We start from the raw sequence: 24,781 nt of genomic DNA, 5'->3' as shown, positions 1-24,781 counted from the left end.
TTCTCACAGTCATCACCTGTCATTTTGATGGAAGGTCTATGGAAATGCTGGGGAAACAATGGATTATCGGGAAACTCAGCCCAATGTCTTTCTTGTGTTTGTATAATTTTTGATGGATGGACCATTATGTCAATATCATTCCCTGAATTGTTTAGTTAAATAACTCCCAGTACAATTATCCATTCACATGACACAATATGTATATCAGATCGCATGACTTGATCTGGGAACCTTCTATGTGTTGCTATTGCCCTGTTACATGCACTGATGGAACCTGTATTTGGAAATAGTTATAAAATAGAAATCTATAATTAAGGGGTATGGGGATAATCTAGGAAACTCTTTCGAGTTATCAGCAGTCACAGATTGCAACTCTTTCAAGTACAATCACAGTTCTTGGTTTCCGGGAGTGGGACATGAATCCACAACCCTCTGATTCAAAGGCGAGGGTGCTATGAACTGAGCCACAGCTGACACCTCCTGGATAATCTAGGAAACTCTTTCGAGTTATCAACAGTCACAGATTGCAACTCGTTCGAGTACAATCACAGTTCTTGGTTTCCGGGAGTGGGACATGAACCCACAACCCTCTGATTCAAAGGCGAGGGTGCTATGAACTGAGCCACAGCTGACACCTCTGGATAATCTAGGAAACTCTTTCGAGTTATCAACAGTCACAGATTGCAACTCGTTCGAGTACAATCACAGTTCTTGGTTTCCGGGAGTGGGACGTGAACCCACAACCCTCTGATTCAAAGGCGAGGGTGCTGTGAACTGAGCCACAGCTGACACCTTTGGATGATCTAGGAAACTCTTTCGAGTTACCAACAGTCACAGATTGCAACTTCTTTCGAGTACAATCACAGTTCTTGGTTTTCCAGGAGTGGGACATGAACCCACAACCCTCTGATTCAAAGGCGAGGGTGCTAAGGACTGAGCCATAGTTGAGATAGAAGATTGGTAATTATCTTGTTGAATGGGGAGCAGGCTTGAAGGGCCAAATGACCTACTGCAGTTCTTAGTACATATTGTCGCATGTATTCTGGAATGTGTTCCAAGTTGCGTATGAATCACAGTCATGGTGTGTTAGTACAAAACATACTGAAAATTGAAAATGTATGTATTATTAATTTGAAAAGGCATGAGTTAATCAAGGAGACTTGGCATGGATTGTTAAAGGCAAATCATGTCTGACTACTTGATTGAAGAAGAGCCATAAGGACTCAAAACATTAACTCTGTTTTTCTCTTAACAAATGCGGTTAGACCTGATGAGTTTTTACAGCATTTTCTATTTTTGTTTCATATTTCCAGCATCCGCAGCATTTTGCTTTTACCTTTTTACTTGATTGATTTATTTGTTGGGGTAACAGAGAAGGTTGATCAAGGTGGTGTAGTATATGTTATATGGATTTTCAGAAGGCATTCAACAAAGTGCCACCCAGGAGAGTTGTTGAGAAAACGGAAGCCCATGGAATTCAGGGGAAAATGGCAGAATGGATACATAATTGGTTCAGTGACAGAAACAGAGTGTGTAGTTAGATGAACATGTTTCAGGCTGGGAGGCGGTTTGCATTGGTGTTGCCAAGAGCCGGTATAGAGCCCACTACTCTTTTCAATTTCTGTAAACAACCTTGAGTTAAGGATTATGTGGGACATGCAGGACAGTGGAGTTAAGGCCACAATCAGATCAGCTATGATCTTACTGAATGGCGGAGCAGGCTTAGTGGATCCTACTTGTATTATGGGGTTCTTTGGCCTGCAATGAGAAGATGAAAATAAAATGATTTCTGTTTCCTGAGGCCTATCGGACCTATGTAATTGACCATTAAACTTCCCTAAACGGACCTAACAACTAGCAATGAAAAGGTTCCAGGCATGATGAAAAGAGTATCATGCATGAATATAGGTGACCTTGTGCTAATGCTAAGTTATGTCAAAAGATAAAGCATCCTAAATGACTATGCAGCTGATTTAAAGAGAAATAATGTCTGACTGCTTGATTGAATGGCTGATCTGATTGTGGCCTTACTCCACTTTCCTGCTTGTCTCACATAATCCTTGTCTCAAGGTTGTTTACAGAAATTGAAAAGAGTGATGAGCTCCAAACTGACTCTTGGCAACACCGATGCAAACTGTCTCCCAGCCTCAATGTGTGCATTTCAGGCATGCTGCCCACTATAAAAAACAAATAAAGCACTTGATTGCTGTGGCAAAAACTCAGTGCCATTGTTGATTTTATTTTCATTGGGCCAACGATCTTGCTGGAAGAGAGACTCTACATTGACTTGCTCACACACCTTCTTCAAGGCTACAATGTATGTTACCTGTTGAGGAGGATTCCATACATATCTTTGCAAAACTTCTGTTAGCAGTATCTCTCACCAAAGTGAACAGTTCTCCCTGCCTTTGGCAATTGTTTTCTTATTCCCTGAAGATTTATACTAATACCAGTCCAAAGGAAGCTTTCCCTTCACAACAGAAATGTAAGTGGAGGTTTAAAATACTGCACCTACATTTATAAAGCTCTGCACAGGAAATACCATTCACCTCTGCACCTTGTGCTTCCAACCCATCAGGTTGTACAAATATTAAGTAAGTTCCAAAACTCTGGAGAGTGGGTTGGTATCCTCCATGTGTTGCAGTGTGAACACTGCCATACAATGTGTTCAGGGGTGGAATTTCATCCCGTGTGTTTTTTTTTAATGTTGATCCTTCATGGAAAATCCTCCAGTTTCTCTGCTGCCCAATTCAAATCTTCTTAATTCCCCTCTTTATTCTCTATTTCTTCACCATAACCTCAAATGATCTGTCTTTTCATTGGTTTTAAGACCCAACTTCTTATTTATGCTCAAAACATTAATTTAAAAGAAAAGAGAGAAACCTGCATTTCTATAGTGTGTTTCACAACCACAGGATGTCCCAAAGCACCTTAAAAGCCAAATAAGTATTTTTGAAGTACAGTTACTGCTGTAATTTAGGAAATGCAGCAGCCAATTTGTGCATAGCAAATTTTCACAAACAGCAATGTAGTAATGATGTTTTGTGAAGTTGGTTAAGGGATAAAAGAAAGCGGCTAATAAAGCCCAGGATCCCATATGCTTTATAAGTTGAGGCGTAGAGTACAAAAGCAAGGAAGTTTTGATACCTGTATAAAACACTGGTTCAGCCCCAACTGAAGCAGCTTCCAGTTCTGGGCACGACACTTCAGGAAGGATGTGAAGAAATTAGAATGGATGCAGAAAAGATCCACAGGAATAGTCCCAGTGATGAAGAACTTCAATTATGTGGATAGACTGGAGAAGCTGGGGTTGTTCTCCTTAGAGGAGAGCAGATTGAGAGGAGATTTGATAGAGATGTTCAAAATCATGAGATGTCTAGGCAGAGTAGATAGGGAGAAACTTCTCCCGTTAGCAGAAGGATCAAAAATCTGAGGGTACCAATTTAAGGTGATTGGCAAAAGAGGAAACAATGTTGTGAGGTAAACTTCTTTAAGTAGAGAGTGTTTAGGATCTGGAATTTGCTGCCTGAGAGTGTGGTGGAGGCAGATTCAACCATGGCTTTTGAAAGAGAATTGAACAATTATCTGAAGAAAAAATTGCGGGTCTGCGGGGAAAAGGCGGGGGACTGGGACTAGGCGAGTTGAACTTGCAAAGAGCCGGCACATACACGATGGGCTGAATGGCCTCCTGCACTGTAACCATTCCATGATTCTTTAAATATTGGTCAGGGTACCTGGCTCCTCTTCAAAATAGTGCCGTGGGAACGTTAACACCCTGAGAGGGTAGGCGGGGCCTTGTTTTAACATCTTGTGCCAAAAAAGGAGGCTGTGCAGCACTCCCTCAGTACTGCACTGGAGTGTCAGCCTAGGCTTTGTGCTCAAGTCTCTGGGTTCATATTTAAATTCACAACCTTCTGACTCGGAGGTTTGAGTGCACTCACTGAACCATATTTAACACTAGAAATAGTTGTAAATAAGGCTACAAAAAGTTATTTCAGCCCATGACGACCATAAATTATTGAATGTTCTCCAGTATAATTTAACTTTTTATTTTCAATCAAACTTTAATTAACTATCTATGAAGTGTAGACCAGATCCTCATTCCTCGTGCCGAACAATATATCCTATCAGTTACCCAAGGGAAATTGCCACTGATTGTTATTTTCTTCCAAAATTATCTAGATTTCAGCCAAGGGCTGAGGACACATTTTTTAATGTTTGAATTGTTTAATTCCAAAATCAAACAAACAGTAAATCTCCAGTTAATTTCAAGAAGTTAAAATAGAAAGAATGAAGAAACCTGCTGGTGTTATTTGCCAGCAACCTGGCTCCCTGTTAGAAGATCTGCAAATGAATTTTAAGAAATGTTTTCCTGTGGATATATTGTTAATGGTCATGCTGTACAATAGCTTTTCTCCTGTTCAGCTGGTCAATTCCTCTTAAGTTTCAGAAATATCAGGTCTAGCATCTCTATATTTTTAAAAATTCAATCACAGGATGTTGGCTTCGCTGGCTGGGCCGGCATTTATTGCTCATACCTAGCTGCCCTTGAGAAAGGCATTTTTTGAGAAGGGCATTATTTGATGTGAACTCAAAACAGAAATCATCAATAAGGATGTGTCTTTGACAAAGTTAAATGTTGGATGTCCCTGCTTTCGTCCTTTGCAGACAGTCAATAAGAAATTCCACCCATGACAGTCAGTTATAGTGCAGAGTGACTGATGGGAATTTGAAGTTCCAACCTTGATCACATGACTGCTCTTGAGCTTGCTCACTTTGGCTAGTCAACAGTGACTACACTTCAAAAATATTTCATTGATTGTGAAGCACTTTGTTGTGATGAGGGTATGAAAGGCGCTATATAAAATGCAGGAATCCGCATTATAGGAAGGATGTGATTGCCCTAAAGAGAGTGCAAAGGAGATTTACCAGGATGTTGCCTGGGCTGGAGAGTTTTAGTTATGAGGAAATATTGGATAGATTGGGGTTATTTTCCTTGGAGCAGAGGAGATTAAGGGGGGACGTGATTGAGGTGTATAAAATTATGAGGGGCATAGATAGGGTAGGCAGGAAGGAACTTTTCCTCTTGGTGGAGGGATCAATAACCAGGGGGCATAGGTTTAAGGTAAGGGGCAGGAGGTTTAGAGGGGATGTGAGAGGGTGGTGGGAATCTGGAATTCACTGCCTGAAAGTGTGGTAGAGGCAGAAATCCTCATAACATTTAAGAAGTATTTGGATATGCACTTGCGATGTCATGGCATACAAGGCTATGGGCCTAGTGCTGGAAAATGGGATTAGAATAGTTAGGTACTTGTTTGACCGGTGCAGACTCGATGGGCTGAATGGCCTTTTTCTATGCTGTAGACCTCTATGGCTAAAAGCAATTCATTCTTTCTAGTCAATATTCCATGATAGTGCACACAGGGCATCAAAAATTGTCACCTTCAGGAGAAGTAGACTGGAAAGTGTGGGGGTTTCTAAGAGTGCAAGCATTTTTGATGGCCTATTACTGATTCTGCTTGAGTGTGCTTGAATAAAATCATTAAAATATAGATTGTGGAGAGTAGCCTGGGAACAGCTGTCGCAAAAAAATAAAGTTGCAACATGTTCTCATGGCCGAGCAGTGGGCCACCGAAATAGCATTGTTTGAAAGGAGGTCATTTTTGAATGGTATGTCCAGCACCCAAGAGTGACCCGTGGTGCAACAGAGGTCATCAATTAGGTAGATATCAATGGCATTGGGGAATAAAACACCAAACACAAAATTCCCACAAAAGGAGAAGACTGAACGGTGGCCTAATAGAGGTCTGAAAGATAGTGAAAGGTTTTTACAGGGTAGAAGTGGAGAAAATATTTCCACTTGTGGGGGAGACCAAGGGCCATAAATGTAAAGTGGTCATTAATAAATCATATTGGGAATTGAGGACAGATTTATTTACCTAAAGAGTGGTAAACATTTGGAACAGGCTGCCTTTAAGGTTGTGCAGATAGGGTGAAGAAGGGTGGCAGGAAGCTCTTGTGGAGCATAAATGCCAGCATAGACTAGATAGGCTTAATGGCCTGTTTCAGACTGTAGATTCAATTCAATTTAATTTAACAAATTAAAACTTTTTTTTTTAAAGTGAAGTATTAATCTGAATGATCTTTAGTGTTGAGAGTGATAATCATTATATATCTGATTACTGTTCAGTTTAAGAACCTAATGCCGTAGTAATCAATGTAAATATTGTTAAGAAACCTCTACCTACCTTCCCAGCACAGAAACCAAGATTGAAAGGAGGGAGTTTAGAAACTTAAGTTCACAGGGCCATCCTGTGTCTAGTTTATGCAATTATAAATCATGACAACTTTACAAAGGAACGTTCAAGTATAAATAAAAGCAAAATACTGCGGATGTTCAAGTATAAATGTTGGACTTGGGAATTTAAATATGAAAAAAATTGCCCAAAGTTGTAACAAAGAATGACAACAGAAAGTAAGGTTTTGCAGACAGATAATGTGTGTATAGATGTAAGGTTTTTGATACAATATAGATGTACACTGGTTAGAAGTTACTGTTTGTTGTGTATTTTTATACCTCAAAACAGTGAAAAGATGACACACTCCAGGTTATATGTATTGCAGGAAATTCATTTACAAAAGTTTTAAAATATCACTGCTGTCACACAATATCTTCCTCATGCTTACAGCTCCAGCTTACTGTATCTTCTACTGTTTGCTTACTTTTCTGAGTTCACATCCAGACTACTAATCAAGAACAATGAGCGTAAATCAGTCAACAGACAAACATAATCAAACTCAAAACAAGTGAATCATTGATCACATCTTTCCCCCTTGTAAAACGAAAGACCATATTTGAAATTAAACCACACTAAACAACAAACATATGTATATTGAGTCATTTCTTAATTTTCCCTAAGTACATAAATAGTTTTTGAGATACAAAGGACTCTGATGACTACAAATTTGAGTTTGTGGTTCTGCATGATCAACTATGTTGCATGAAGCTGTGAGATACTCGACCTTGAAGTTGTACTGATGAAGACAATCTGACCATGTGTAGATGCATGGAGGTTGATCACCAGATCCTGACGTGGCTATCAATGTAGTCAGCACTTGGTTATCAGTGCAGAAAGTGAACTTCTACCATAGAGGTACATGTGCCGATGTTCACAAGTGTAAATGCAAGCTAGTGCTTCCTGCTCCCCAGTGGAGTGTTTGCGATCAGTTTCTGACAACGGGTGTGACGGATAAACAACTGATCATCCACCTCCTTCAATGTACAGTGAGAGTACAGCTCCAATCACATTTCCTGTCATGTCTGTTGTGACATTCATTTTTGCATGTGGGTTGAAATGTGCGCGGACTGGTGGAGATGCTATCTTAGCCTTTAAGGTATCAAATGCTATTTGCTGTGCAATTGTCCTTATCCATTGTGCATCTTTGCACAGTAGCTTCCAAAGAGGCTCTGCAGCTCCTAAATATTTTGGAATGAATTTGTGATAAAAGTTGGTAGTACCAAGGAATGATGCCAACTCTTTCACATTAGACGGTGTTGGAAATGCTTGGATGCCTTTGATATTATCTTGCGTAGGATTTATTGCAGCTGCTGTCACTCTGTACCCTAGAACTTCAATCTTGGCTGCTGTGAATGTGCATTTGTCCTTGTCGAGTGTCAAAATGTTTTATGAAGTTGAGTGAGAATCCCTGATTATCACTGATCATGTTCTACGTTGTCCCTTCCATGAACAATGTCATCATCAAGTAGGTTGACTGTGCTCTCAGCATCTGACAAGACGGAAGAAACTATCTTCTGGAAGGCACTAGGTGCTGAGCTTAGTACATAGGGCATTCTGTTATATTGAAACACACCTTCATGAGTAACAAAAGCTGTCAGATATCAGCCTAGTGGTATCTGAAAATAACTCTGTCACATGTTGAGCTTTATGGAAGACTGTGGAATCATGAAATGATGTTAGTAGTTTTTGGATTGCAGGAAGTGAATTCTTGTCTGGAATAATAGCTTTGTTGTCTACCTTAAGGCGAACGCATAGCCTTAAGTTCTTTGCATTGTGAAATGACTAGATTTGATGTCCACAACAATGAGTTAATTCCCTCAATGATACCATCTGCTTCCAGTGTTCCAGCTTCCGTGACACTTTTGCACAGATTGTAAATGGCAACTATCTCAAATTTTGCGAAATTGATGGAATTAATGTGTCGATGCAAGGTGAAGACATTACCCCTTAATTTCCCCAAATCCAGTCAATAAGGAAAGATATTGCCGGCTATAGTCTGTGTCATCAATCACATTAATGTGTACTCCGGCGGGATCTTCAAGTTTGAATCCAAACCTATCTAGGAGATTTACCCTTTAGCTACATAGAATGTAAACCAGTCTAGGTTGACATTTTAGTAGCGTACTGGAATGGTGATCATTCTCAAAACTAGAATAATAAAGTCAGTGTAAGTTTGAAGGAGTTGCAGGAGTGAGAGAAAGTTACAAAAAATAATGATGGCAGTTTGTTGCTCTTTCACACCAACATCAATGAGAAGCGACACTGAGTTGCCCATGATCATGACTGAGTATTCCATAGAATGACCTGGTAGTTGACTGTTCATGATGGTATATGCATGCTGTACCTCACTCTCCTCCACATGTTGAACCAATGAAGGCTTCTTCTTCAACGACCTGCACCCCTTTGCAAAATGATTCTACTCTAAGTATGAGCTACACTTTTTTTTCCCTCAAGCTGGACATGGCATTGTCAATTGATGAGCAGCTCCACAATTTGGGAACGGTTTTCAAGGTATCTGACTGCAGCGAGGCACACATTGATGAGACTGCTGAGGTCTCTTTGTCCGTACCACTTGCATTGAGCTGGTTGGGCAAACTGTGCCTGCAACCCTGAGTCTGAGGGTGCATTTCTGTACAACCTCTATGAATCGAACACAGCAAATTCAATTTGGACTCCCAAGCTTATGGATTTTTACAAGGATAAATTATCTTACTCCAAGAGGGGACATTCCCTAATTCGTGGAATTGAAGTATTTTCAATTAATTGGTCATGATTCATTGGTTTGTGGGCCAAATTTACATATATTGCTGCAACCCTACCATGGATTGTTTTACGGACTCGCCATTTCTCTGGCATCTCTGGCAGAATATATATTGATAGATCATCACACTTTTCTTTGGCCTGAAGTGTTTTTTAAGAGCACTTATATATGGGTTGGTAACATGTAAGTGAATGAATTGACATTCTCAGTTAATGGATACCCTGAAGAGAAAATAATACAATGAACAAAAGAATACAAAATCTGTTGCTGGAGGGGGAATGAAATAAACAGAATAGTTGCTCCTTCCCCAATACACTTGGCTTTATGACTATGAGATGAGGAGCAGGAGGAAGGAAGTATCTAGTATCTCTCCAGCTATCATGGTGTGGGGCAGACTTAATGGTCCAGTTGGTCTTTTCTGGTCTGGATGTGTTTGGAAATTTTTCATTACATACCTTAACATCATAATCAACACAGAGAAGCGTTATTTTAAAAATTTACAGAATTATTTTTTTTCTGTTGGCTGCTGTCAGAATGTCAGCATTTAATTTAATAAATTATATAATCTTATTCTTTACTGGTTATTTTAGCAGATTGCTCCATGTTAATTTAAATGAGAAGTGTTAGTTTACATAGGTTTTGATAGGAATTACATTGAATATAATTTGAACTTCAGAGGGTATCTCACCTTCTAAGGAGTTAGTTCCCACCATTTCCACACTTTATGAACACAGGGTAGTATATCTAAATCGGACAGAAAACCAAGAGTAATGTTTTCCAAAATTCATTGATTACACATGTGGACTTATTCTAATTAATCTAGCAAAGCATAAATTCTACTTTTCTCAATTACCTCTTTCGACATCCCATTCAGCATCTTTGATATCATCAAGTGTAGTACAGAGCCCTGTTATAAATAATCTGCACCTCTGAACATGTTGAAAATTCAGTTGGCATTTTTACTTTTGATGCAATTTCAGTGTATGTTTGTATGCAGTCTGTAAAAAGGCAGTTTTCCAAATTTCTTATAAAACACTGCCAAACCCAATGGTTATTCTCCCTGATTTATTTTTTTTAATCACAGAGGGGATTTCATCTGCTGATGACATCAAACAGGCTTCAGAACAGCTCCGCAACCGTTGGGAGGAATTTTGTCAACTATTGGTGGAAAGGAGGGACTGGCTGCAGTATCAGAGCAAGATCATCGCTGTCTCTTCACAGTTGCAGCAGCTTGAGCAAGCTGTGATCTCTGCAGAGAGCTGGCTAAAAGCACAACAGCCACCGGCCACTGAGTCAGATACTGCAAAGATTCAATTGGAGAAATGCAAGGTTAGAACATTCAACAATTAGAAGAAGTTTCTTTTTGCACACTTAGCTCTTGGTGCTGTTCTGTTCTCAGCCATCTCTCTCATGTGGGATATCATCATGATAATGGGCACAGTGACATAACAGTTTTCCAGTGTTTTAAGACAATGTTCACAGAAGTCTCAGAAAAACTGTGGCACATCAAAATATGGGAATTCTTGCTCATACACATGGAATAACATTATCTATTACTGGAGCTGTAATTTTTTTTTTAAAAGTGTAACTCTTTGAAAACCTCCAGGCTGATGAGAACTTTTGTAGTGTTGTAGAATAATGGCTCCATAGCATCAGCTACCTGATGTGCTGTTCTAGAATATGCATTTGGGCCAGCAATTCATGCATTACATTCCTGATCTCACTTATAGTGATGAGGGAAGCTGCCACAAGGAAGCCAGTTACTACTTAAATGAGAGAAAACTAAAATTGGGCTGTTGGAGTGCATTCCTTGGTGTCTTTCTCCCACCCCTTTATTGGGATTCTCTGTATCTTGGAGAATTAAAGGAGAAAATAAATATAAATACAACTAAGACGGTTAACATCATTGGAATGAAATGCAATTTGCTGCACTAAAGCTTTGTAAAATGTGATGATGTTCCTTGAATTATTTAGAGAATGGTTTTCATCCTGTAAACATGCAAGAAAAACACTTTTAGAGTATTATTTAATGAAAATGGCAAAGAGAATAAATAGTTTGAGTTAGCGTGGCTAAAATGGGTGGTTACTAATCCCTGTCATACAGAAGCATTCCTATTGGCCAAGTGACCTTTGGCAAGCCCACTGTTTCGGCACTGATATTTTAAAAAAACAACTCTGTTTCAACTAATCAGTGCTCTCTGCCTTTCAAATCTCAACTTCGGCTTCACCTCTCACATAACTCAGATCCGTGACACCAGCCATTAAATGCATGGCTCATCTCTACATGGTCTCCTCTGTTTGAATACCTCTCTTGTTTCTTGGTGACCAGGATTGGATGCATTATTCAGAGTTATTTTGACCAGCATTCTATGAAGCCTGATCATACCACCCCTGACTTATTCTCTATTATTTATCCAATTACTCTGAACAGAGGTTTATTCTAACATGGTGCTTGTTAAGCAAAATTGTCTAAGTACTAATCATTTTCTTTCTGTAGAAATGGTTACTCTTTAGGTAAGCTCCTGAATGCCTGTCCACTTGACAAGTTGATAATAACTGAGAGCACCTTGTGAATACTGAAATTTAGAATAACCAGTTATGGTTCAATGTTCCCACTTTGCTTTACAAATTCCCCTATAATTTAACCCCAACCTGTCCCTGTCGCTTCTTCCAGCCCTGGATTTCACAATATCCATTAAAAACTCACTTTGTTCATGAGACCTGCCTCCTACTCTCCTGACTCAAAACCTATTTCGGTATAGCAACTTGAATCAAGAGAGCAGGTATGGTTCCAGAAAACAAATTGTAACAAATAAATTTTTTACATAAAATACCAATAACTATGGTGATTAAAAAATAGGTATATCAACTGGAAAGAGAATAAAGAAGTGTTCCATGATCTGCCTTTGATGTTTTCCTTTACACATGTAATGATATGTAAATAGTATCCAAGTTAGATGCTTTCTGTTACACCAGACAGATCAAGATATATAGAAAAAATATCTCATTTCACTTTACTGAATGACAATGCCATTTCAGTGGTCTTGATAATTACAGCCTGTTCCCAGTCAGATACTGTGTTAGTGTGGCAGATAGAAATTATTGAAGCATGCCACATATTTGGTTGATATGCATGCAAAAGTGATGTATTCCCTTGGTATTAAAGATGCTTCACAAAATTTAAAATTTTGCAAGTTTCTCCCATTTATCAGGTCCAATGTTCAAACAAAGTGCAGTCTCCAATGTTTAAAAAAACAGCATTTGACAACTTTATTGGAGAGGGGGATGACACCATGCTAAAATGATGAAACGCTTCAGTACAATATTGCCTGTGTGTAATATTAACGAAACTGATCAGTTAGGTGCTTTGTGCAGATGATGCCCTTTGATAAAAGCATACATGAACAGATAACCACACACACCCACTCTCTCACACACAATCACACACTCTTAACTATTTTATTTTCCCCTGTATGTATGTACTTTTCAGCTTTGACAGCTTTTCAATTCGATTTCTACAACCCGTCAAAATCTTTCATGAAGCCTCTTTTGTAAGTAGTGCTCATATTTCTGGCATTTTGTTGTTGACTATGTTGGTAAGGTGATAACATCATTAGGGGATGGAGGTTTGTAATCTTATTTTCACCCACTGTCTTCATCAAGTTCATCCTGATCATGTATGGCACAGCTTAGATGCCACCACTGGTTCACACACAACTGCCTCGCCGTTATACCTTAACGCCACATTCAGAAAAGCATCCTTTACTGCATTCATCTCTATTTTCCACATCAACTAACCACCCTCATGCCTTTCCTATGCAAGTTAGCATTTAGTTGTAAACACACATGTGCCTTGAACAAATGCTTACTATGTACTGGATGCAGACCCTCTGCATTCAACTAAGTCAATAGCAATTTCAGCAATGTGAATAAGTATGTATTCAGCCAGTCCTGCCTAGATTGAAATCTAAGTCTGTTTTTGGAAGGCTAGTGCCCTCCTGATTCACTATCTTGTCCAGCCCACCCAGAATCACTGATTTATGTTCTCATTTGGACATCTATCATCTTGCCAAATAAATTAGCATTGAACACTTAAACTCCTGATTAGTCAGCATTAAGTCTTGCGAAACAACTAATGAGTGGCCCCAAGCTCAGGATTGCTGGGTTTAAATGCTCCAGAGAAGCTGGTCAGTCATGATTTTCATGTGTGTGTCAGATGATCACCACCCACCGCAACACCCCCCCCCACCACCGCCCCCCCCCACCTCTGCAATATAAAACTTACAGAGCTTTCAAAAATATTCATTTCTTGATATTGACTATTCAAAATCTGCTTGTGTGTGAATCTTTCAGGAGGAAATCTCGCGATTGACAGCATTACAGCCGTTGGTTCATAAGCTGACAGAACAAGGGGCTGAGTTAAAACAGAAGGAGGAAGTGCCCAAGTCTTTAGGGACTGATATCATGGCCTCCACCAGTCATTTTGCTCACGTTCTTAAAGCTCTGCAGGCTGAAGAGAAGCAGCTGCACTCCCGTAAGTGATTTGAGGTGTTCATATTGGATATACTTAATCATGCTAAAAGCCAATCTTTCAGCTGGCAAACTTGCAAACGTGGAATTGTATCTATCTAACCAAAATGTTACCAAATCAAAAAAGCTCAAATTGCAGAACAGCTTTTCATAAAGTACAAATAGGGTAACAAGTTCCTCAGAGGAAGAGATGCATGTGCTGTCTAGTTTTTATTCTAAATCTTTACTGAACACCAAATGTAGAAATCATTCAAATGGGAGAGGAGAAGCCTGTGTCAAGGACAGTGAATACGTTTTGCATGAAGCAAAGTAACTGGAGAGAAACTTTTGACTGTAGTTGTATAAACCTCTATTTAACAAACAATTCAAGTCTTGCAGCAGAATAAAAGCGTTCAGATCCATTCATCCAGTCATCTTATCAAGATGATTAACATGAAATTTGAAATGAAACTACTTTGCTGGTGGTCCTTATCTCTATTTGAAAAGTGTTTCAGTTGCATGTCCAGGCATTTGCACAGAACGTTTTAGTACTATGGAGTGTTTCAAGGCACTTCACAAAGGGAGTGTAAAAGGTAGTGATGGAGAAATCCTCACTTTGCCGTCAAAGACTGATGATTGGGTTTGGTGACGGTTGGTGGAAAATCTTCAAGAATCATTTTTTTGATACATAGTAGAATGACAATGGATAACTAGTATGACACAGCTGATGGTAAAGGCTGAGTTGTTCAAATCCAAGATGGAAACTTGAAACAACTGTCATAACCCATTTTTTCAATTTGTATGTTTCATGTATGAATTCAGTAGCAAAATGACCGAGTCTCAAGAGTTATTTTATTAAGCTAAATTAAACATTTATTAATACAAGAATGATTGTAAACATATACACATGTCTACAAAGTTTCTACTATAATAACTACAAAAATCCCCTAATTAATCTGACTCTCAGTTACACCTCCATTAAGGCAACGGTAAATCTAATAGGTTTAAAGAGACACCTGGCAAAGCACACCCTGGACAGTCACATTCAAAATTAGTTTCTTTCAGCTCTGGGTCCTTGCAGACACCAGCTTGAGGCTTACAGGCTAGAGGCTTCTCACACTTGTTGGATCTTAAAATTCCTCTACCTTACACACCATTTCCTTTATAGATATCTTTCTCTTTGAATGTAAATTTTCCATTGTATCACTAAGCTTTTAACTTTACCTCTTCTAACTATAACATCCTTTCATCCCACCAATTTTATTAGTACGCTGAAAACAAATAAACACATTGCTTGGCGTCTTCTAGCTAGGTGTAAGATTTAACCCGCAGTCTCAAATGATTTCTTTTAACAAATGCAAATTTACACTTTATCTTCTACCCTCTTTACGTTCACCTAATTAATATCTCAAAATTACTATACATTGAAGCACCCAGACTAGATGGCTGTAATCCAATTAAGACACACACAGACGCACACAGAGACACAGACCCCACTAGAACTCTATTTTAAAAAATAATTTCCAATAACATTATAGACATTAATATCTCTTCATGATAGCCTCTCCTTATCGAAAAATGAAGCATCATAATTTTAAAAGATGGATTCATTTCTAATAACCTATTCTACACTACCTCATATACTGATTACACTATTACCTTATCAGATGCATGTATTACATAATATATATACAAAGATAAAGGCAAAATACTGCGATAGCTGGAAATCTGAAACAAAAACAAAAAGCAAAAGATGCTGGAAAAATTCGGCAAGTCTAACAGCATCTGTGGCGAGAAAGACGGAGTTAACGTTTTGAGTCCATATGACTCTTCATCAAACTGTTATTGTAATGTGTATACAAATCCTTAGTATCAGCAGAAATCTTTCCAGTTTAGTGTCTGGGTTTTAAAATGTTCCATTTTCCCTTTAAGCTTCAAAATCTTGATAATGCATCTGCAATCAGATTCTCTTGTCCAGCGACATGTATTACTTGTAGATTAAATGGTTTCAGTAATAAACTGCATCTGAATAGCCTTGCACTTCTGTCTCGAAATTTATTCAGAAACCTTAAAGGATTGTGGTATAAACAATTGTTTCTGCTGAATTGTTTGCCACTTAGATTTTAAAATGCTGCAATGCAAACACCAAACCCAACGTCTCCTTTTCAATTGTTGAATATCTTCTCTGTTGTGCATTCAATTACTGTGAAAAGTACCCTATCGGTTTTTTAATTCCAGTGTCACCATCTTATAGCAGTACGGCCTGAATCCCCATACCACTTGTATTAAAGGCCAATTTAAATTGCTTGGCTTAATTGGGTACTGCTAAAACTGGTCGTCATTAATACAGTTTTCAAACCATCAAATGTCTTCTGACACTCCAGTGCCCATTGAAACCTCTTGTTATTTTTTAATAGTTCAGTCAGTGGAGCAACCAAACTGCTAAAATTTGGTACAAATTTCTGGTAAAACCCACTCATGTCCAGAAATATCAAAACTTCTCATTTTGTTGTAGGCACTAGGAAATCCACGATAGCCTTGACTTTCACATCTCTCGGAGCCACCTTACCATGTCCAATTGTATGGCCTAGATATGTAACTTGCGCTTTTGCACTTTTTCACTTTTAGCTAAGTTCATCACCAAATTAGCTGGTTAAATAATTCTTCCAGATGTTGCAAATGCTTCTCCCATGTCTGACTGAAAACTATTAAGTCATCAATAGAAACAGCACAATTGCTGAGACCTGCATTACTTTGTCAGCCTTTGAAATGTCGCAGGTGCATTCTTCATATTAAATGGCATGACTTAAACTGATATAGGCCATTTGGCGTCACATAAGATGATATCTCCTTTGCTCTCTCCAATAATGGTACTTGCCAATATCCTTTTAGCAAGTCAATCTTTGTGATAAATTTTGATTGTCCCGCTTTCTCAATACAATTCTCCAATTGTGGTATAGGATATGAATCTGCTTTTGTCACCGCATTCACCTTTCGATAATTTATACACAATCTTTGTGTTCCATCTGGTTTCGGTACCAGTACAATAGGCAAACTCCAGTTACTGCAATTAGACTCAATTATATCATTTTGAAGCATGAAGTCAATTTCTTTCTGTACTTGTGATATCTTTGCCAGATTTAATCTATAAGGATGTGCCTTATCGAAGATGAAACTTCTACAGAGACATCATGTATAGCTCAGTCTGTCCTCCCCAATTTATTCCCACTAATAGATTTGTGTGACTGCAATAGCTTTTCCAAATCACTTTGACATTTGTCTGGAAGGTACATTTACATTTTCAAGCACCCCCTCATTATCCAATTTGATTAGAGGAAAATCAATTTTCAGAGTCCTGCACTTCTACCTCTTTCTCATTATCTACTACCACTAACACCTCTTTTTGTCCCTCTTCCCTGTCAAAGTGCTTTTTAAGCATATTCACACGACACACCCTCTGCACATTTCTTTTAACTGGAGTATTTATTAAATAATTTACTTCATTCAATTTATTTTCAATCCTGTAAGGCCCACTAAACCTTGCCTTTAATGAGTCACTCAGTACTGGTAACAGAACTAGCACTTTCTCTCCAGCAATAAAACTGCGAGCTTTAGTTTTCTTATCTGACTTCACTTTAACACTTGCTGTAATATCTTTAAATGTTCCCCAGCCAACTCACATGCTCTGTCTAATCTCTCTCTGAAGTTTGATACATAATCCCAGGACAGTAGTTTCTGGATTTTGACCCACCAGTTTCTCATAAATCAATTTCAGTGGCCCCCTTACCTCATGACCATAAACTAGTTCAAAAAGACTAAAAACAATTGATGCATTAGGAGTGCCCCTAATAGCAAATAACAAGAATGGAACTCATCTATCCCAATCCTGTGGATAACCCTAACAGTACGCTCTCATCATAGTTTATAAAATTTGATGCCATCTTTCCAAAGCCCTTTGTGACTCTGGGTGATAAACTGCTGTCTTAAACTGTTTTATCCCAAACTGTTAATTTCTCCCTTAAACAGCTGTGACATAAAACTTCAACCCTGATCTGATTGTATTTCCTTAGGTAAACCGTATCTTGTAAAAAATTTGGTTACCTCTTCCACAATCTTCCTAGTTGTAATATTTCTTAAAGGTAGCGCTTAGGAAACCTTGTAGACACATCCATTATTGTCAGTAAGTACTGATTTCCATTTTCAGTCTTAGGGAGGGGTCCTACACAATCAATCATGGTATTAGTAAAAGGTTCTTCAAATGTTGGTATTGGGATTAAAGGTGCCGACTTAATCACTGCTTGTGGTTTCCCTATCACCTGACATGTTCTACAGAATTTGGCCACATCCCTAACCAATCCTGGCCAATAAGAACGTTTTTGTACTCTTGCCTGTACTTTCTAATTCCGAAATGTCCCCCCGCTGGAATTTGATGAGCAATTCTCAGAATCTCATTTCTATTCCCTAACGGGATAACAATCTGATACATCTCCCTCCAGCTTTTATTTGTTGAAACATGATCCGGCCTCCATTTTCTCATTAGAATATCACCGTTAAGATAATAACATTCTGGATTACATTTTGCCTCTGTTTCTGAGTAAGTTTTCTGATATAACTTTTAATTGCAAATCTTTTTGCTACAACTCAATTAACTGCCTTGAGTTAAACATTTCAACTGAATGATCATCTCCTGTGTCTTTCTGAACAATGTTATCAAACACAGTGCCTGCTAATTGGATTTCAATTCCTTCTTCCTACCTTTGAACTGCCTGTCCTTCTTGTTTTTTTTTGCTTCAACCTGTGATCTCATTATCACTCAATCTGGAAGTAATCCAGGATGCTCCCTCTGTAACACCTCTATTGAAAACACTTCCACAGGCTGCTCAACTACCATAGGCATCACCCACATTTGTGATCCAGCTATATCATTACCCAGAATAAATTGAACCCCTGCAATGGGCAATTTTTCCACCACCACCGACAGTCACCACCAATTTTCCACTTGCTTTTTAAATTTACTTTCCACAAGGGAATAGGTTTGGCATCTCCATGAACCCCACTTATTATCACCTGTTCCTGCAATACTCCCTCTAAACAACAAATATCACTACCCCACAACATCAAGAATTGACTAGCACCTGCGTCTCTTAAAATTTTAACATATTTACCTACTCCACCCTGTACACATGGAAAGACTTTCCCTTCACACACAAAATCTTTAACATTTCTGCAACCTGCTCCTTGGAATTCTCCTGGGTAAACTGCGAACACATTCCCACTTTGTAACCTATCACTGATTCTCCCTGTTTTACCTGCACACAAACCATTGGCTTTTCCTGTGCTTGAATATTAGAATGCACAGTACTTTTACTTCCAGAACTTTTCTGCGCTGCAATAATTCCAACAGATTTTCCCACAATTTCCAGCACACTGACTTTGTGTATCCTACTTTATTACAATGAAAGCACCTCAACTTTCAAATGTCACTTCTACCCTCAGCATCTTCCTTTTTATTCTGAGAAAAAACTTCCTGGGAATTTCCAGCTACCCCTTCTCTTCCCTGACTACCCACCATCCTATCACCTCCCCACTTTCTATCCTTTTCCGATTTGAAATGGTGATGAAAAAAAGGTTTAACCCTATGAACTAACTCATAACCATAAGCTATCCCTGCTGCTTGTCTTACCGTTTGAACCCTTTGTCCCTCCACATGAGTGAAGGAATTGAATCTTTAATTTCTTCCAAAATAATTACTTCTCTAAGAGCTGCATATGTTGTCTCTCTTTTTAATGCCCGTATTACTTTTTGTATTTTTACTCTCTCAAACTCGATATAAGTTTGGACAGGCTGTTTTCTCACATTCCTAAATTTCTGCCTGTATGCTTCAGAAACCAACTCATATGCAATCAAAATAGCCTTTTTCACCATATAATCTACTGCTACTTCTTCAGGCAGTGAAGCATATACCTCATGCGCTCTGCCCTCTTGGATTGTAACAATAATGTCCAGTTCTCCTATGGCCATTTCATCTGTTTAGCTATCTGCTCAAATCAAGTAAAGAATGCTTCAATATCTTTTTCCTCAAACTTTGGAAAAGCCTGTACAAATTTAAACATCTCCCCACTAGGTTTTAAATTAGAGATTTTTATCCTCGTTAGAACTTTCCTCATAATTTGAGGCCTCTTTTTTTAACTTCCAGCCTTTTAAACTGATATCCCATGTGTCATTCCTTAGTTTTCTCTTCCATTGCTAACTTTTCTCTCTGGAGATCAAGTTTTGCATTTCCATTTCTTTTTGAAATAATTTTTCTTTTTCGCTTTCTTTTTCTGTTGCCTATAGTTCCAGTTTTTAATTTCCTTTGCTTGTTCAAGTTCAAGTTTCTTCATTTCTAACTGAAGTCACACTACCTCCAGCTGTGATGCACTAATGTCAGGTATCACTTCCAACTTCAAATGCTGTCCTATCACTTCAACTATATCTACTTTCCTAACCCCTGCAGGTAACACCAATTGTAATTTATCCGCCAACTCTGTTAACTTACTCTTGGACACTTTCTGTAACCCAATCAAAGTTATGTCTTCTACTTCCAAAAAAGATTTAGCCATGACACAGCCATTTTTGCAGTCTCACCACTTCAAAAATACCGCACACCCACTCCTCATTTCAAAGTGCTTCTCGTACTTCTAACCTTAAGATTCACCAATTCCAAACAGCAAGGAATTACAAATAAATCACGCAAAGAACCCCCGATTATTATAATGCAGCTGATGGTAAAGGCTGAGTTGTTCAAATCCCAGAGGGAAACTTGAAACAACTGTCATAACCCATGTTTTTCAGTTTGTATGTTTCAAAGATGCAGGCTTTGAATTCAGTAGTAATGAGGCCACTGAGTCTCAAGAGGTGTTTTATAAAACTAAATTAAACATTTATTAATACAAGAATGATTGTAAACACATACACATGTCTACAAAATTACTACTATGATAACTACAAAAGTCCCCTAATTAACCTAACTCTCAGTTACCACCTACCAACCCCCATTAAGGCAGCAGTAACTCTCATAGATTTAAACTGGCACCTGGCAAAGCACACCCTGGACAGTTGCATTCATAATAAGTTTCTTTCAGCTCTGTGTCCTTGCAAACAGCAGCTTGAGGCTTACAGGCTGGAGGCTTCTCACACTTGTTGGATCTTAAAATGCCTCTACCTTACACACAATCTCCTTTCTCCTTTATACATATCTTTCTCTTTGAATGTAAATTTTCCATTGTATCACTAAGCTTTTAACTTTACCTCTTTTAACTATAATGTCCTTTCATCCCACCAATTTTGTTAGTAAGCTGAAAACAAATAAACACATTGCTTGGTGTCTTCTAGCTAGGTGTAAGATTTCACCCGCAGTCTTGAATGGTTTCTTTTAACAAATGCAAATTTACACTTTACCTTCTACAGACATAGCAGCCTGAAAGGGAAATTGGGTGATCAGCAGTTTAGTAGGAATAAGACTGAGTGAGCAGGAGGTGAGTCTCATAGGCAAGATGAGCTTGGAGTGGGGATGACGGGAAGAGAAGTGAGATGCACACGATAGATGTTAATTCAGCACTAGGACAGGGAAAAGAATTTAATGAGATGGACTAATGGAAGGAAGAAATGTGATAAAGGCAGCTGATTGAATGGCCTCAATCTTAGTGACAAAGAAATCCATGGGCTCCTCGCACTTATTATTGGAGATGGAGCTGGAGGAGAGAGGTGAAAAGGGTTTAAGAAGACACTTTGCAGTAGAAAAAAAAAACCCGGGGCTTTGCGTTCCAGGATTATTCCAGAAATTAAGCAGCTTTAGCAGACGAGAGCTGGAGCCCATGGTTTTTTATGAGAGCCTGCCAGATCTGATGGTGAACGGCTAAGCCAGTGTCTGCCAAATCCATTCAATTTTGCCTCCTTTTGGTCTTAAGGGAGGGGAGATGAGGGCCATACCAGGGACAGCACACAGGTTGTGAGAGAGTAATGATTTTAATGGGGACTAGGACATCCAATGTGTTGGTGAGGGTATGGTTGAGCAAATCCGTAGTTACAGAAATGATGTGATGAATAGAGGGTCAAAGGCTTGACAAATGGGATTTTTAAAGTACAGTTTCAAATTAATTGGCAGAGTTTTTCCAAGGGTGGACACAGAAAGAAATAGGTTCTGAAAAAGAGTTATATTGGACTCGAAACGTTAACACTGTTTCTCTCTCCACAGATGCTGTCATATCTGCTCAGTTTTTCAGCACTTTCCGTTTTTATTACAGAAGGATTTAGGGTTGGGAAGGGCAAGGGTGATATGGGGTGAAGGTGGTCTTATCTATGATTTGATAGGAGTAGTGAGGTCACCTGAGATGACAGGACCAAGGAAGTGTCTGTGAATATGGGTTGGGGTGTTTATGTGGAGGGAGAGATCAAGGGAGGATAAGAGGGCAATGAACCCAGAGGGGAGAGAGTGTGATGAATTGAGATAAAGGTTGAAATCACTAAGGATGAAAAGTTGCTCAGTCTAGAGGGTGAGTGAGGAAAGCGGTGAATATATTTTGCTGAGAACATTTTAATGGTGCTTAGGTGGAGGGTAAAGATTGAGGATTTTAAGTGAGAGGTGAGAGGGGTGGAACACACTGAGATGCTCAAAGGAGGAGAAAGTGCCAGGAGAATTGGAGGGCAGGCTAAGATGTGATTTGGTGATAAGAGATACACCACCACTATAATGGTCTGGGTGGAAAAGTGGTGAAAGATATAACCAGGCTGGGAGACTTCATTAAGGGGCAAGATGTCATTACTCCTCAGCTAGGTTTCCGCCAAGGCCATGATTTCAGTGAGCTCATGGATGGCAAGAGCCTTGGTCCCATGTGAATGGACATTGTGGAGGGAGATGCGTAGAGATGCCATGAGAACTGATCTGCTGGCAGAGTTCACAGGTCAGCTCTGAGAGGAGTGAGCTGAATAGGGAAGGCATTGGCAAGATTACCCCCCACCGGGCGCACTGGTCAGAAAAATCAGCACGAGAGCAGAGGGAGTTGGAGTTTCTGCTTTTAAAGAGACAGCAACGAGTGTCTTGATGGATCCTTCAGAAGATGCAAATTAGGAACAAAGGGAAGCTATAGGCTTATCTAGGAGAGAGTCAAATCTGGGATGGCAGCAGGAGAGTAGGAAGGTTACGGATTATTGAAGGGTTCAGGTAGGGATTATGTGGGCACAGTACCAGAGGGGGAGAAAGTAAAGGAGGCATAATGACAGGAGAGAGAGAGAGAGAGATGGAAAAGAGGGATAAAGAGAAAAGAAATAAAAAAGAGGGAGAAAAAAATGGAAATGGAAGTGATGGACTCAAGCCCAGAGTGGCAGTCAAAATGTGCACTCAGATGCACACAGGAAAACCTCAAGTTACATAGCCCAGGAGCGTTTGAAAATCGGAAAAAGAGGAGAGAGACAGAGAGGTTTAGGGAGGAAATTCCAGAGCTGGGGGCTTCAATAACTGAAAGCATAGCCACCAATGGAAAACCATTACAATTAGGAAAGCACAATTGGCCAGAATAAGATTAGCACAGATAACTCAGAGGGTTGTGGAATGGTGGAGGGTAATGATAAGCAGGGATCAGTCCATGGAAGTCCTTGAAAACAAGGACAAGAATTTTAAAATTGAAGTATTGTTTAAGATGGAGCCAATGTGGATCATCCTGTTTGCTCCTTTCCATTGCACTCTCTGTTAACATTTGGTTTCTTGTTTTTCTCTTTGAAGCATTATCCTGTTATCCTACTGATGTATTTAAGAGTAGAAAATTAAAACAAAGAGGACATTGTTGTCAAACAATTTATTTCCAGGACGTAGAAACACTCATTTTTCTTCCATATTCTACTGTGAACAGGGATTTACATCAAATAACTTATTTTGCTTTTTGTAGAATTTAATCTTCTCACTAAATAATCAACACTTGACAAAACCCATCCATTCTTGTATAAATGTTCACATATATTTACTTTGAAACTTTCATGAAATTAACTTTATATATTTATCTTGTTAACGAGGACATGACGAGTCTTCATTTCAAAGATCAAAGCCAAAATCTGTGAAACAATGTGTTCCAGTTCAATACTTTTCCATGTCTTATGTTACCCTGTCAAGGCTGTTAATTTCAGCTTCAGATCTTTTAAAGTGTTTGGTCGAGATTTATTATATTTCTGGCTCAATTTTTACATGTGATGCTTACGGGTGTGAACTTGGGAGTTAGGACTCAGGTTTCATGAGAAGGGGCACAAAAAGCAAAACTATCCTTGAATGTTCAGTTTCCAGCATTGGTCAGATTGCAAAGTCTCTGTAATGGCTATCATATCATACTCATTTATTACCATTTGTGCCACCAATTCATCTATCTTGTTACAAATGTTGCTTGCATTCAGATAAAGAGCCTTTAATTCTGTCTTTTTAATATTTTTCCCTACTTTGACCCTATTTTCTGGTGCACTGTTATAGTTTTACGCTCTGCCCCTCCCTGTCACACTCTGGTTATCATTACCCATATCACTACCCTGCACTATTGCCTAGTCCCTTCTCTTTAACTTTCTACATTTTATCTCCCCTGAACCCTCCTCCCCAATTAGTTAGTCGAAAGCCTTCTGTACAACTCCAGTTATTCAATTTGCCAGCAGACTGGTCCCAGTATAGTTCAAGTCAAACCATCCCAATGGAACAATTCTCTTTTTCTCCAGCACCAGTGTCTGTGCGCCATGAATCAAAACCAACTTCTCCCACACAAATGGTAAAAAGGCAAAATTAATGTCTCTTTACTTAAATGCACATTGTATTCAGAACAAAATTAATGAATTAATGGCACAAATAGAGGTTAATGGGTATGATCTTATAGTCATTATAGAGACATGGTTACAAGGAGATCAAAGCTGGGAACTAAATATTCAGGGGTATGTGACTTTTCAAAAGGACAGGCAGGAGGGAAAGGGTAGTGGAGTAGCTTTGTTAATACGTGATGGAATAAGTACAATAGCTAGAAATGATCTTGGATCGGAAGATGTAGAATCCATATGGGTAGAGGTAAGAAATAACAAGGGGAAGAAGACACTGGTGGGAGTAATCTATAGGCCGCCTAACAGTAGCTATACTATAGGACAGAGAATAAATCAGGAGATAATGAGGGCATGTAAAAAAAGCAGCACATTAATCATGTGTGACTTTAAT

General features: G+C 38.9%; 1 protein-coding gene across 6 annotated transcripts in view; it reads left to right on the top strand.

Moving 5' to 3' along the window:
• Positions 1–24,781, top strand: part of dmd (dystrophin) — a 1,945,510-nt gene that overhangs the window by 771,365 nt on the left and 1,149,364 nt on the right. For all 6 annotated transcript variants that reach the window (XM_078559857.1, XM_078559853.1, XM_078559852.1 and 3 more), the window contains exons 19-20: positions 10,145–10,389; positions 13,414–13,594. In XM_078559857.1, coding sequence (XP_078415983.1) covers positions 10,145–10,389; positions 13,414–13,594 — 426 coding nt within the window. The remainder of the gene's footprint in view (positions 1–10,144; positions 10,390–13,413; positions 13,595–24,781) is intronic.

This window comes from Cetorhinus maximus, chromosome 16 (genome assembly GCF_964194155.1).
Source record: "Cetorhinus maximus chromosome 16, sCetMax3.hap1.1, whole genome shotgun sequence".
Lineage (NCBI taxonomy): Eukaryota > Metazoa > Chordata > Chondrichthyes > Lamniformes > Cetorhinidae > Cetorhinus > Cetorhinus maximus.
This window is presented reverse-complemented; position numbering and strand designations above follow the sequence as displayed.